At 37.0% G+C, this 14,825-nt stretch overlaps 1 protein-coding gene across 18 annotated transcripts in view; it reads left to right on the top strand.

The window, feature by feature from the left end:
• Nucleotides 1-14,825, top strand: part of RIMS1 (regulating synaptic membrane exocytosis 1) — a 426,962-nt gene that overhangs the window by 323,319 nt on the left and 88,818 nt on the right. For 12 of the 18 annotated variants that reach the window (XM_057494234.1, XM_057494233.1, XM_057494219.1 and 9 more), the window contains one exon: nt 13,732-13,844. In XM_057494234.1, coding sequence (XP_057350217.1) covers nt 13,732-13,844 — 113 coding nt within the window. Of the gene's footprint in view, nt 1-409; nt 494-6,473; nt 6,547-12,547; nt 12,731-13,731; nt 13,845-14,825 lie in introns of all 18 variants that reach the window. The other 6 variants (XM_057494229.1, XM_057494228.1, XM_057494226.1 and 3 more) reach the window with 3 other exon arrangements.

Here is a 14,825-nt window from a genome sequence, read left to right as displayed (position 1 = left end):
CAGTAATTTCAAGGCCTGGTAACAAGTAAACATTGGTAGCTTTTTAAACCTGTTTTACTCAAACATAAAGCACAATCTTAAGGATGCTTCTCTTTAAACTTAAAGTCACACACGTTTGTGTGTGTGTGGATATGTGTGCACTTTAAAAGAACAAAATTATGCTTAATAGATTTCAGACATCTTCCCAAATAAATTGATTCTGTAATCACTTATAAGGTTACAGATTTTATTTTCTTACATTATAATTCACCTTTCTAAAGCTTGTAGAAATGAAGAGTAAACTATGGTGCAGAGAATCTACACTTTGCCTTCTTGGGGTGTTTTTCCAGTCCTGTTGTTCCATATGTTCTTTTATTTTAGGAGTTACTAAATGTCCTGTTTTTTCCTGTCTCGTTCATTGGGCAAACAGGGGTAGATGGTCCCCCTCCCTAGATAGGAGACGACCTCCTAGCCCCAGGATTCAAATCCAGCATGCGTCTCCGGAGAATGACAGGTACTAGTCAACAACTCCTCACAGACAAGTGGCTTCGGAGGCATGTAGGCCGCCAAGCAGAGGGTAACGAGAGACGTTGGTGTGGCGCTGCCTTCCAGGGGGCAGCGCCGGGACTGTTGCCATTGCATCAGTAAACGCGCCTCTAATAAAGCCCCTCAGAACGTTTCCTGATGTGAGGGTCACGTACAGGTGACATAGTTTGAACACAATATAGTCAGACCCAGTGGTAGGGTTCTGTTTTAATGAGCATTTGTTTTCAGTGTTTTGACTCTCTAGGGACACATTCAGATACTGTTTTTGTTTAAACATGAGTAAATAAAAATTTTCCACTGCTTTAAAATCTATTAAAATCAATCACAGGGCCTATTCTTTGTCATATTGGTTGTTGATTTAATCCCGGTTGTCTTCTTTGCTGCATAAAGTTACTAATGAAGTTTAGGCTTTGGGGTACATTAGAAATGTCTGATTTAAAATAGAACACCTTTTCCTATATATTTCTCATATGAATGTGTTACGATCCTTGTGCTTTTAGTCAAAGGCTAGGGTCAATCCCCAGGTAGGTGTTAGAAACAGCATCATCAGTGCTTAGAATGCACTTCATGCCGGTCTATCAACAGTGTACAATATGTATTTTCCATTGCTTTGTTATCCCTTCCATTGTAGTTAACCAAATTCTCCTGTTTCATGGTGTTTGTTATATGCAGTTCTTATCTTTAAATTATCTTTTTCCAGCTGCTCACAAAAGGTTATTGCGTGTTTGGGATGTTTGTCTTCTGGGGTAAAAGCAGATATTCAGTCAATACACTGGTAATATTTATTAAGTAGATAGGTATATGTGGTATCTCAGAAGCAGAACAAACTTATTATTTCCAGTATGTATGTATATAACAGAGTAATTATACCCTTAGTTAAGAGTGATACTATTTTTCTATATATCTGTGAAGAGTCAAGATATATTCAGGATTTCAATTTGGAAGAAAAACCAAACACTGTTACTCAGAAAAAATTAATAAGCATTTTACAATGTTGCAAAAAACCACAAACTGGTATTTTATAAAGATTGAAGATTATTTTAATAGGTTTTCATCTTTGAAGACGTTTACCTCTTACCTCTTAGTATGACTTACATATTTGGAATTTAAAACTAGTTCCTTCTGCTACTATCAGACTTCTAGGTTAGGATTTCTGGGTCTAGAAAAATTAGTAAAATCCCCTGTCCAAAAATTACCACAAATTGAAAGCCTTTTCAAACAAATATATACAATAGTTATATAAATTACAAAGAAATCACATCAACATTGCCACTCATTCATTCAACAAATATTTGTTGTGCTCTACTGTGTGCACTATTCTAGTGGCTAGAGTCCCAACAGTGTTTACGAAAAGGAAGGTTCTGGCCATTAAGGCTTTGAATTTATTCCAAAACAAGTGCATCAGTGGATTTCATTTTATGTAATGACTGTTTAAGTATAGGGCAATTAAATATGATGGTCTGTGTAATGAACATAAACGTGAGTTTATCTGGGCAGATTAAGCAAAATAGAAACCCACATAATAGTTTCAGTTCTTATATACCTGACATGAAGATTAGTTGAAAAGTAGTTGTCATAAAGACATATGAATTATTTGTTATTCAATTTCATAGGTTGTATATATAACTTTAAGAGTAAGTTTTAGGAGCAGAAATAGTCTTTTTAGATGAGATTATTAAAGGAAACTTTTACTAATTCATAATTCTCAATTTACATTTTACTTTTTTATGACTTATTTATGAATAAGTTCTGTGTTCCACCAATGGCTATGATTTATTCCTATAGAGAACAGAGAATTATTCACAGTAAGCTTTCATTTAAATATAGGTATAATAAAAATGAGAGAAAAATCAGTACATCAATAGACGATAGATTCATAGGCAGCCAAGTCAACCACTTGGCAAAACTTAACCATTGAAATTGACCTCTTGTCAGCTTTATATACTCATTTAGAAGCTTTGACCAATTTCCAAAACATGGCATCTGATTTGGAGATAGTGAATGTTCATGAGAACTTGGGCACTAGGTGATTGTTTTCCTAGGTCACTGGTATAGGAAAATATTCTAAAATCCGTGATAATTTATGTAATGAGCCCTTGGATGGCCTGTATCAGGGCCACATTTACTTATTTTGAAAATAACATAATAATACAAATGTTTTTGCTCAGAGTTCTCTGGTAAGTAGGGAAGCATTTAATTTCCCTCTTATTTCTTGTTGCATAAATGTACATATGGCCACACGCAAACACACACAATGTACCTTTTTTCCGTAATTTAATCTCATTAGTAAGCAATCTTGAAGTCATCTTGAGTTGTAGAATAGATTTATTTATACTTAACATGGATGCAGGAATGTTTCCCAGAAGTTGTAAGATATGTAAAACAGTGATGAGGTAAAAAATGCATAAATTTGGAATCCCCAGGAATTTTTCTGATTTTAAAGTTGTAGAGAAATTTCCTTGCAGTTTTATTACTGAAAGTGTTAAAAGACAGTTTGAAAATCATTCCAATAAAAAAAATATCTCTTTGTAAATGACATTGTTTTAACATGAAAAAAGTAACCTTTATGAACCTCTGGGTACATAACACTGATTATGAATCTTAATAAAATTTACATCTATTTGTGGCCTCAAATTAACCATACTTTTTGAGTAGCAAGTTAGAAAAAATGTGTCTTAGTATGTCCCTAAAGCATCAAACGTCTGAGTTTAGTCCTCACAGTTCAATCAGTATCCTTAAGTGTAAAATGCTAATATAAATTATCATTATTATTATTATCTAATTCTACTTTAAACTATTTTTGGTAAATACTTTTCAACAAAATGTTATGTATTCTTATTTGGTACATTTTGAGATGTATTTTAAAACTTCATTAGCTTGAAGTTACTGACACCAACATTTTGATTGAAAATAGTTTTGCATCATCAGAAAATATATTTCTAAGGATGTAAATTATTGGCTTATGACTTAAATAAATACTGAAAATATCTGATAAAGTAACTCTGTTTTCCAGAACTTTAAGTTAGTGGGACAAGTAAGGCATTCTTCTGTATTTAAAATTAATTCCTGAGTTGTTCTGCTAAAGAAGCTCTAATTTCTTTTGCAAATATCCAAACTTGTTCCAATTTGTAACTTGGTAGCAGCTACTTGCCTATTACAGTCTTTAAGCAAAAGTATCAGGTGGCTTACTTTGATTCAAACTGAATGAATTGTCTTTCTCCATTAAAAACATTTCTGGAATAAAGGACTCACCCACAATTCATGGCAGTCGCCACATAGATGCAGAATTAATATAGAGCCACTTATAAATTCAGTATATCACTTACCATTTTTATTTGCTTCATAACATACTTTATCATCTGCTTTTCAAAATGCTCTTTATTTAAATGAATTAAATATACCTGTGTACTGAAGTACTTAGTGAGTCTATTTAATGGCTATATACATAAATATCGATAATAGATAAAAGGCTAAATGTATCTTAATTGCATATAGCAGTCTTCACTGCAAGTGAACATTTCTTATTTCAGTAGATTCTACTCAGATTTAATGTTTTCCTCCCAAACTTATGAGGAGATAAGATGATAGAGATTTGCATACCACATTGAGCTATCTAGGTAGTTAGCCAGTGTATACACAGATATAGTCTACGATATCAGTGTTAATTGCAATTAAATTAAAACATTATGTGGTATATTTTTGTTACCTTTTTTCCAAAGTAGAATATACTGTGTTTTCATTTTGTTGTAAAATACCTTTAACTAATATTACTATTTTATTTATATATTAATTTTATACTTTAATGGAATTGTAATATCTTCAGAAAAGCTCTGTTTCCCAGTGTCTTCAGGGAATTGCTCTAATTTAATTTGGTTGTTAAATTTCCCAATTAAATTGGGAAAGTAGTACAGAAATAGGTTTTAACAATTACTTCTCTCTTCATTAGTATATTTTATGAATCTTCACACTTAAATTAATAGAATAATAATTGAAAATGGAGCTTTAAAATACTTAGGTTTATTTAGGAACACCCTCACTTTTCTGATTATTACTTTTGCTTTGATTTAATAGTAAATAATTATTGTACCTTGCATTTGAATGTACCTTTATAGCTTTTCAATAATTTTATTAGGGCACCATGAGAAGCATAAGGCCCACATCACACAACTATTAAGTTGCAGAGTAAAGAAAAAGTTCACTTATTTCTGTTACTTATCTAAACCAAATAAATCATCTTTATGAATGTTAAAATAGTAGAAAAATTTTTAAAGAAATAAAAAGCATGTGAAAATCCAAAGTAGGTCCACATAATGGAAACATAACTGTTGTTTTCACAAGCTGAATCCTAACATCCCTAAAGACTTTAAATGAGCTTCCCCTCCCGACAACCGCCTCCGGTTGATTCCAGGCGTGCGCCTTGTACTTCCCTACCCTTCACCCCGCGACCCCCTCTCCTGACCGCAGGCCCCGCAATGTGAGCAGGAGCTGCCCCTTCCCGTCAGGCCCCCCGGCTCCGCGCCTCCCCCAGCGCCCGTCAGAATCAGCCCTCCGGCCCCCCTTTGCTGCACAGCATCCGGCAGGAGCAGGAGAGGGGCCAGCAGGCTCCGTTCCCGTCCGGCCCTGCCGCCGACTGGCCCAATGGCCTTGCCCAGAGCCTGTTTCCCTCACCTGTGAAAGGAAGGTGACACCTCAGGGACCGCCCTGAGGCCTGAGTCAGTCAGTGCCCAGCACAGTTGCCCTTCAATATACTCTCTTCTCCAACCAGCGTAGGGACAGTAAGCCTGTTTCCCTCCTCGTTCCATCCCCTTTGCGTCTCCTTGGAAATGAGGTGTCGGCGCCCCCCAGAAAGAATGCACAGCTAAAACCCTAAGCTGGAGGGGCAGCACAGTGTGAACCCAGATTTTGGCAACATCGGAAGCGATGGGGAGAGAGGAGCAGCCCGGGAAGGCAGACTTTGTGCTTGGTTGTGTTTCTAGAGCCTAGCAGGGCTTGACTCACCCTGGACACGTGGGCTGCCTGGCATCAGGGTGAAGGCAGACAGAGGTGTCCATCACATAGTTGAAGGGCAGGGATATCAGGAAGGAAAAATAAGCGTACATTAGAAAGACTCAATTATGAAGATAAACATAAACATCATTTTTTATGGTTTCTCCGTGGCTTTTAAAGAAATTTGAATTTCTTGGCCACAATATTTTATAGTTATTTCCAATATAGTGGTCCAAACACGTTTTAGGTTAACTAGACATATGTAAGCTGCCTTGGAGAGATCAGCCCTGTCTATATAAATGTTAATTCTAGGGGAAAATGCACTACAAGTTCCAAATGTTCCCTGTGCATAGTTTGGAGCCTAGAATAAATTGGAAACTTTATTTGTTCTTTGATTTATGATATGTGATTAGCTTTTTTAAATGATACATGATTACAAAAGCATCTTTATGATAATTTTAGTAGTTGATGTGAGATGCTTAAGTAAAACATTTCACTGCAGTATTTTTCCACTCTTCGTCTTTTGTGGGGGAACAAAAACAATCTTTTTAACACCATGTTTCAACTTGTAAAAGTAGAGGGCACTTAGCCTCTTCGTGGTCTTTCAGCACCTGAACCATGACTGCCGTCACGGTTGTCATCCCTGCATTTCCCCACTGAGCCCGTTTCGTCACCAGGAGATGCGGGCCGCTCCGCAGGGCTACCTAGTAAATCATCACTGCGGACGTGCCTGCCCACACTAATGGAACGTCAGCGTCTGTGTCTCCTGGCGGGTGCCTCGTGTCCTCCACACACCACCAGTTCTGATTTTTATTTATCAACTTTTTTAATCAAAAAAAATACCAATAAAACCCATTTTGGTAAGGTAGTTCCCACTTTTTCTGTCTGTTGCTTCTGTCATTGTATGATATTGCAGTAGCTTTATTCATCAGATCTTTTGTATTTAACATTTCATTCCACAGGCACTCCCGAAAGTCTGAAAGACCTAGTGCCCAAAAACAAGACTAGAAAAGGCCCAGCCTCCGATGCGGAAAGGTGGGCGTGGCGGTGCACCGGGCGCCGTCTATTCCCCTAGCGTATCGGGGCTGCCTCCCCTCCCATTTTACGTGAACCGTTCTTAAACGCAAACTGGGATGTTTAAACATGTTCATGTAAATAAATGGCCTCAGTGCAAATACTTTCATTCAGAAAAAAACAAAAGAAGAGTAATTTGAAAGCAGCCCTTGAATCTTAAGGTTTAAGAGAAATACTGTGTATTTCCCTACATCGTCATTCTGATTACTGAAGAGTATTAAATCCATACTCATTCCTATATATATATTGGCACATTAATATTTTGTTTCTGAGATAATTTAAATGTTACCAATGAAAATAATACCTGGAATTCTGAGTGTTATTTATCTGAATGATGCCGCCTTTTAAAAAGTTTCTCTTTTGCAAATAGATAATTTAAGATTCTACTTGTATATTACACCAAGCATATTTGCTGAGTTAATGTAAAAATTTATTTTAAGGGATTGGTGACTGTTCAGTTGCAATTCATCTAATTCCACAAATTCTTTAGTATTTTTAGGTGCAATATACTGATACAATTTTTAGATAGCTGTAAAAAGCACCTAGCATCCAATTAACTTATCTTTAGTCATCCCAAAATGACTGAGAACATGTAGGGGAACCAGATGTAAATGAAAGTGTACATTCATGTATCATAGCTGTTACTGTAGATTATGCACAAGGTACAGTGACTATGTGGGGAAAAGAGTGGGGTGTGGGTGAGATTAGGAAATACCTCGTAAACAGCTGTCACGAGCAAAATCCAAAGATACAAAAGTAGATGTGGAGAGTAGGATATTCCATGAGAAAGGAACAATGTGAGAAAACATTGCGGCTTGAAATATTCTTTTGAATATGGGGAATTCAGACTCATTTTGGGAGAAAGAATCCTTTCAGGAGAGTGGCAAAGAGGCCTGAAAATAAAACCGGAGAAATCCCTGGAGGTTATGTTACACATGACCTTGTGAGCTTTGCTAATAGAATTTCAACTTCCACTTTATTCATCTATGAGCCGCTGATGGGTTTGAGCCATGAGAGGCAGGTGGTTGATTTTGAGTTCCAAACTTATAGACCAGTTTGACAACATTTTGGAAGGTGGATTGAAAGATGCAGGGTAGATGCAAGACACCACTCCAGCTGTCAGCATAGTCTTGGTCGAGATAGGAGCTATACAACAGTGATTCACCCGACTAGTAAGTATGTGTCAAGCTATGTGCTAAGTTCAGGGAATAAAATAATGAGCAGAATAAACAGGAAAGCTTCCCATAGGACATTACCTCTGAGTTGAGATCAGAAAAATGAGTAGGTATTAGTCACATCAAGGGATGTGGGCAAAGGGGAGATGAAATTTGTTCCTAGCTAATGGCTTATGCAGATATTGACTGATTAAGGACCTTTACAGTGAAACAAGTATTCAGGGAACTCAAAAAAATGTTGAGTAGAAATCCAGTTTTATAAAGGAGCTGGACATTGAGGAACAAAATTAAGCCCAGAGTTCTAGCAGTTGAGATAGATAGATAGATAGATAGATAGATAGATAGATAGATAGATAGATAGATAGATAGATAGATAGATAGATAGATAGATAGATAGATAGATAGATAGATAGATAGATAGATAGATAGATAGATAGATAGATAGATAGATAGATAGATAGATAGATAGATAGATAGATAGATAGATAGATAGATTAGATAGATAGATAGATAGATAGATAGATAGATAGATTAGATAGATAGATAGATAGATAGATAGATAGATAGATAGATAGATAGATTAGATAGATAGATAGATTAGATAGATAGATAGATAGATTAGACAGACAGACAGGTAGATAGATAGATAGATAGATAGATAGATAGATAGATAGATAGATAGATAGATAGATAGATTAGATAGATAGATAGATAGATAGATAGATTAGATAGATAGATAGATAGATTAGACAGACAGACAGGTAGGCAGCCTGCAATGAAACAATATTGCTCTTGTTTCTGTTTACATATTCTTTAATGTCAGCACAGCTAACTGGAATTTCTTTACTAGCATATTGTAAATGACTTAAATTCCTTAGACAAGTTTTTAATCTTCAACCATCATTCATACCCTGTCTGCTTCACATGCATACACAATTTCAGTAATTTTGACATGATTGAAATTTTTTCCTCTAGTGGTATTCCTTTTACTCCATTCAGGCTTCTTCAATTCATTTAACAATTACTAGTTGAGTGGCTATACTATCTGCACTTTTGGATTTAGTATATACCAGTGAACAGGTTCTTTGAAAATAGGACACTGTTTTACAAAAAATGATTTTAGCATCAACTGCTGGTGCTTCACTTCAAATGAGTCACATTTGGGCATTTTCCTCTGCAACACTGAAAGTATCTATAAATAAACACAAAACCTCCCTCCATTAAAAAGGAATAGCAAGAATTTGATTGACTCCCAATCTCAAATGTTGTTGCGTAAGGACCATATTCATATTACTCTTACCTTAATTTACTTTGCTTGTAGGTTTTAATATAGAAAATTCAACCTTTTAAGTATATAGATTTGTTTGATTATAATTAAAGCTCCTCACTGATTTTTATTACAAGTATAAATTACAGGCCCAGCTTTTAAATGAATTGCTGAATGACTAGTTACAAAAGAGTCGGCCTAGATTTTCTAGGTTTGCATCAATCTTCAGTCACGTCTAACTCCAGGCGGACGAGGCCAGAGCATGAATGCCTCGGGCATCAATTCTTGGCCTTCCGGGAGTCGACACCTTCCCCAGAGGAGCCGCTACAAAGTCACACCTTGACTTCTGGCAAAGCTTGCTGTGTAATGACCATGATTTCGAATGCCCTCTGTTGGCCTTGACAAATTTGTACTTGGGAGGAATAGTCTTAAAAGGAAAAGCTTTGGAAGATGTGGCAGAGCTGACTTCTGACTTCTGTGCCTGATCGCTTAAAGCAGGTGCTTCAGATGCTCAGCGGGGGGGAATGACTGGCTTTTCACCCTCCTGTAACCTGGGCTACATGACCTGCTGGCATCATTTCTACATTCTGTCCTGGTGACTTTGCCCGTTGTGGAGCCTACACTCTGCATCCTGCCCGGGGGCACTTTGTCAGTACCAGTGTTAGAATTAACGGCTCATCAGGCATTTTGCACGGTGCTGGTGTTACTGGAAAGAGCCTGTGATGGCCATTACAGGGTGAACCATTTCGAACAGTTGACCTTAAAAACTGCATGCATATCCATCTCTTAACATGAACAACAACTCAAAAACCCAGAATTATATTTTTAAGCTACAAAAGAAGCAGTATATTTCCATCTGCTGCAAGAGATCAAGAGATGGAACCTGACAACCTAAGTTTTGGGGGAGAAATGTGTTTTACTTAGGTTCAAGTCAAAACACCAGTCTTGGAAGAAGAGAGCAGGCGTGGGTTGGACTCAGTGGTTAATGTTTAGATACACATTTGGAGGTAGTGAACTAGTTTCAGGCAAACTTAGGTGTGAATTACAATTTTGCACTAGAAGGCTTTTTTTTTTCATTGGGATCTGTTTATAGATCTGTACAACACAGTAGGTATTCATTAATTCTCTATATACTTTGTTCCTACAAACTCTCAGAAGACAATCTTGTTAAATCTTGCCAATCAATTTGATATTTGAACATATATTTATATTTTGTTTTACGATTTGTATTTTTGATTTACAATAAATCCATGGAAGTACCATTTGCCTCTCATGATAAGAAAAAAATCTGTCTCACAGGCAGCAAGGGGAGCAGGTGCTGGCGTGGGACAGACCTGTGTGGGTCCTGCCTGTGCCACATTAGCACTTTGTCTTTTTGGCAGGTCATGCTATTATCCTGTTTTTCCTTCTACAAAATGGGAATAATAACACTTCTCAGAGCTGTTGCGAAAACAGAATAAAGGAATATGCATGCATCCATCGGTACACATACATCCAGTGCCTGGCATGTGTGGATGGCTCCGTACTGATGCTCAGTAAATAGCTGTTCCTGTCACTGCTGATCTCTCATTCGCTCCCTGTTCCCTTTAATACAGTTCTCAGTCTCTTGCATTCTTACATCTTTACATTCTTAGCACATCCCATTTCACTGAAAGGATCAAGGCTCGACAGCCTGGATTTTCTCTGCATTTCAATCCTGTCAGAAATTCTTGATTAATTCTCCTTTCCTCTTACATGGAGCAAACTGTCTTTGAACCCATTATCTCTCATCTCCAAAACCTTGCTCTTCTCACTTCAAGTCCTGCATTTTCCCTGGGCTCACTTCCCTTCCTGTATTACCGCCACCCTCCTTTTCCCCAGGCACATGGTGCCCTGTACCTCCCTGGGTCTCTGCTCTCATGCTGGGTACAACTCGGCTGATGGCAGAAGTTGTTCTGTTATTGAGGGACTTTTAGTTTATGTCAAAGAAAAAACATCCTGGTGCTAAATGATTAACCTCAAAGACTACAAGCTGTCTCCAAGCTGTATAATAATCACTTAGAAAGCCATTTATTTGCCCCAGAAATTGCTTTTTATATTTTTGCCATTCAGTTTGATGCTACATAAGGGCCACCTAAATTATTCACATTCCAAATCACATCTAAGAAGTCCTTTGTGTGCTTATGAATTGCCGTAAGGAACGTCACAAGATGTTAGTGAAATTGCAAGATCCGTGGAATTTCTCAGTACTAGAGTGAAATTGAACTACTCAGTATTTAAACCACACTTAGAAAGCATATTTTGAACAATGATTGCTTAAAGTTTATTCTCATGATAATGGCTTTTAAAAAGTAAGATAAAAACTCACTTTATCATTGGAAAGGACTTGATTACACAATCTTTCCCATATAAATCAATTCTATAAAGCATTAATCCATGCCTCAAGAAGATGAAATATACATTTATTAAAGACCTAAATACTAAGTTGTACCTTTTTGTTCTCTGGAACCCGACATTTTCCCTTTTTTTTTATTGTTCTGAAATAGAGGACATAACTGAATTGAAATAATTACAGCTGTGAAAATCATCTACTTAAAAGAAAAATGGTCAGTGAATATCAGTTGAATGAAGCCCATAATAATGTCCTTCAGGGATCAACATGTGCTGTTTACTCTCACACTCTAAGTCACTTGCAAAATGGTTTTTACAGCATTGCTTTGAAAAGGATGAGGTACTATTTCATTGCTTCTGTCTCTAAAAAATAACACATATTAGGTATTTTTAAATTGAATTTTATTGAACATATATACTGAAAATGATGAAAAGGCAAAATGATGTAGCTTGTTAAATAGACATATACATATGTTTCAGTTTTCAACTCTTAATTGGCTTCGTAATTTTGAGTACTATCTTAAAAGAACTGTCAATATATGGGCAAATATCTTCTCAGATACTTTTGTATATTAGAACACATGTTTTTATCTATGTATCAGCCATTTGCATTTAGTCAGTTCAATGATGTAGCATTCTCCATCATATTATGTCATTTTAATTTGGTCTGTTTAAGTTACCTCAGAAGACATTTTTGTTACCTATTTGGAATAGACGTCCTTATTGCAGAGTAAATTGTGGACATTATAAAAATTCACACAGGCAAGTGCTTGAAGTATTCTGTATTCATTATTCTAGTTTTATGCACTCGTTCAATCATGTATTTTTACTGGGCTCTTGCTCTCTGTGCAGCTCTGTTCCAGGCCCTAGAGAAACAGCTCAGTAAAAAACAAGAAGACAGAAGGCTCTGCCCTTGGGTAACTTTCAGGAGGTTTATTACACTGGAGAAATCTGGAATAGCCTTCTGAAAAACCACATGACATGCACAGTTTGATTTGAATTTCATTTCAGTAGTTGTCTGATGGGTTTTCTTCTGGTGTTTAAAATCACTGTCTTGTAAAAGTAACCAGGTTTTCTTGGACAGATGTGCTGGTATCAAAGTCAATGTGAATCCGCTGACTGAAGGTCTTTTTTGACCCTGATGTCTTAGGGCTCTCCCGCCATGTGTTTCTAGAAGGGGACACACAGCCCCAAGAGCAACTGATCAGCCAGTCCCTAGGGGCAAACATCCTGCTCGCTCAAGGTCGAGCGAGCACTCTAGTGTCAGGATGCTGTGTTCTGTCCACCACCGTGCCCCTGGAGGGTCGGCGCCACCTTCTCCGCTTCTGACAAGGTCGCTGTTCAGTGTCCAGCCCGGCGTTCGTGTCCTGCCTCCGGGTGTCGCTGTGGTCTTACACCTTCCTGAGTACTCGATGCTTTCCCTCATTATGACGCCATGATTTCTAACCCTTTCTTTGTGACACACCTCTCCCACATTCTCTATTTCTTACGTCTATCTTCACTGCGCTGCTGGTACTCGATAATCCCGCCAACTAGCTATCATCGAAAATTAAACTTGGCTGTGTTACATCCTTCCATCTGTTTGTGTCATTTCATATATAATTTGTTTAAATTTTGTGAAATTCTGTATAAGAAATGACCTGGAATTCAATGTGTATTTGCTTTAAAAAGTATAAGAGCATTTTTTTAAACCTTTCATATGTTCAGTAAAATTTTTAAATCTTTTATTAAAGTTCGTTAGCTTAAAAAAAGAGTCTTACTCACACTGTGCAATAGTGATGTATCTGCTTTCTAAATTTGTACTTGTAGTTTAAGTCCTTGCACCAGCAGCTTTCATAGCATGTAACCCAAGGTTTTCTTACATACTTTTCATGATTTTCTTCATTTAAAAAATAAGGTATAAATAGTTCTAGATAGAAATATTGACTTAATAGTAGGACTTTAGGCAACAGCCTTTCTTACCTAATTTACCCACTTTGTTAATATTCAGAGGCTGTAAGTTGTAATATTTGGTTCCGCACTATCAAAAATGTGTAACCTTAATAGAAAACCACAACTTCCCAGAAAGTTAGTAAGTACAAGTCCATCCAATTCTGCTCAGTTCAGGAATTCACTGTGCAGAACTGTGTGGGACAGACATTGCCCTCTTCTAGCCCTGTCTCCTTTTGTAATATCCCTTTCATATGTATCATAAAAAGTGTTTGACTTTGCTTCCAAAAGCCCAGTTAGGGGGTTCACATTTGTCTTCATAGTAACAAGAAGAAGGGAAAGATTTGTGTCAGGCCCTCTTGGAATTTCCTCATTTCATTTCCGGCCTTTGTCTTCCGCCCGCAGAGCGCCCCGGCAGGGAAGCCCAGGCCTGTCGCCCCCTGCAGACTCGCCCTTTCGCAACCGCAGAGGAAGGCAGCTCCCGCAGGTGCCGGTGAGAAGCGGCAGTATCGAACAAGGTATCCGATAAAGAGAGAGCGTTGGCCAGAAATCTGGGATTTGAGGACCACCTGTTTGTATACGCCTTTTAGTGAATGAATGGTATTTTGATTATGTGTAGCTTGCTGAGTCCTAAGAATTTGCTTTTTAGGATTTTATTCCCAGCAGCTCGTTATAACGGTTCATGGTATGTACTCTGATTTTGCTGAGTCAGTGAATGAATGAATTTCAGGTGGTCAATTAAAAGAATGACTTGCGCCCTTGAAACATTTTTTCAAAGGGACGATGAAAATAAATTGTCAAAAATCTCAGGAAAACATAGTATTTTATGCATTAGAAGAAGGCTTATTTGGCCTTGTTTTTAAAAAGTTTTTAAACACTTTCATCATATTGAAGTATTTAGTAGTTTTTTTTATCCTAACTTACAACACTCTATATTTTTATACAAATTTGATGAAAAAAGTGACTTAGAGCACACTTTTAAGTGTGTTGTCTAAATAGTTCATGTTACTTAAAAGTTCCCTTACTTTAAGCATATACTCATTGTGTTCGATTTTCCTCGAGAGGGAGAATGAGAGAGTGTGTGTTTTGAGAATGAAAATTAAATCCACTGAACTACCCAGGCTAGGTGATTTAAATCTTGGGCCAGAATAGTCACTCTTCTCTTCATGTGCCCCTGTGTGCTCTCCCATTTCTCAGTAGATAAAGTGATTGTTATCAGAATATGTTATCACATAAGTATTACAAGGATTTGTTAAGTAATTCCCTGAAGTAATTTATAATTTGGGGTTGTAATGTAAATGCAGGAGGCTTATATTTAAAACATGTATTAAGACTCTTCATCCCCATAAAACAACTATAAAAGGTTAACATTTTGAATATTTTCTTCAACAGTGTTGGTTCTCGCTGATGTCAAACATGTATTTCATTCTTTATTGAGGGTGCTGTGTATGCAATTTACTCACTTAATTGAGGTGCTTTACTGCTGAATGAATCACAGA

Source organism: Manis pentadactyla, chromosome 16 (assembly GCF_030020395.1).
Source record: "Manis pentadactyla isolate mManPen7 chromosome 16, mManPen7.hap1, whole genome shotgun sequence".
NCBI lineage: Eukaryota > Metazoa > Chordata > Mammalia > Pholidota > Manidae > Manis > Manis pentadactyla.
This window is presented reverse-complemented; position numbering and strand designations above follow the sequence as displayed.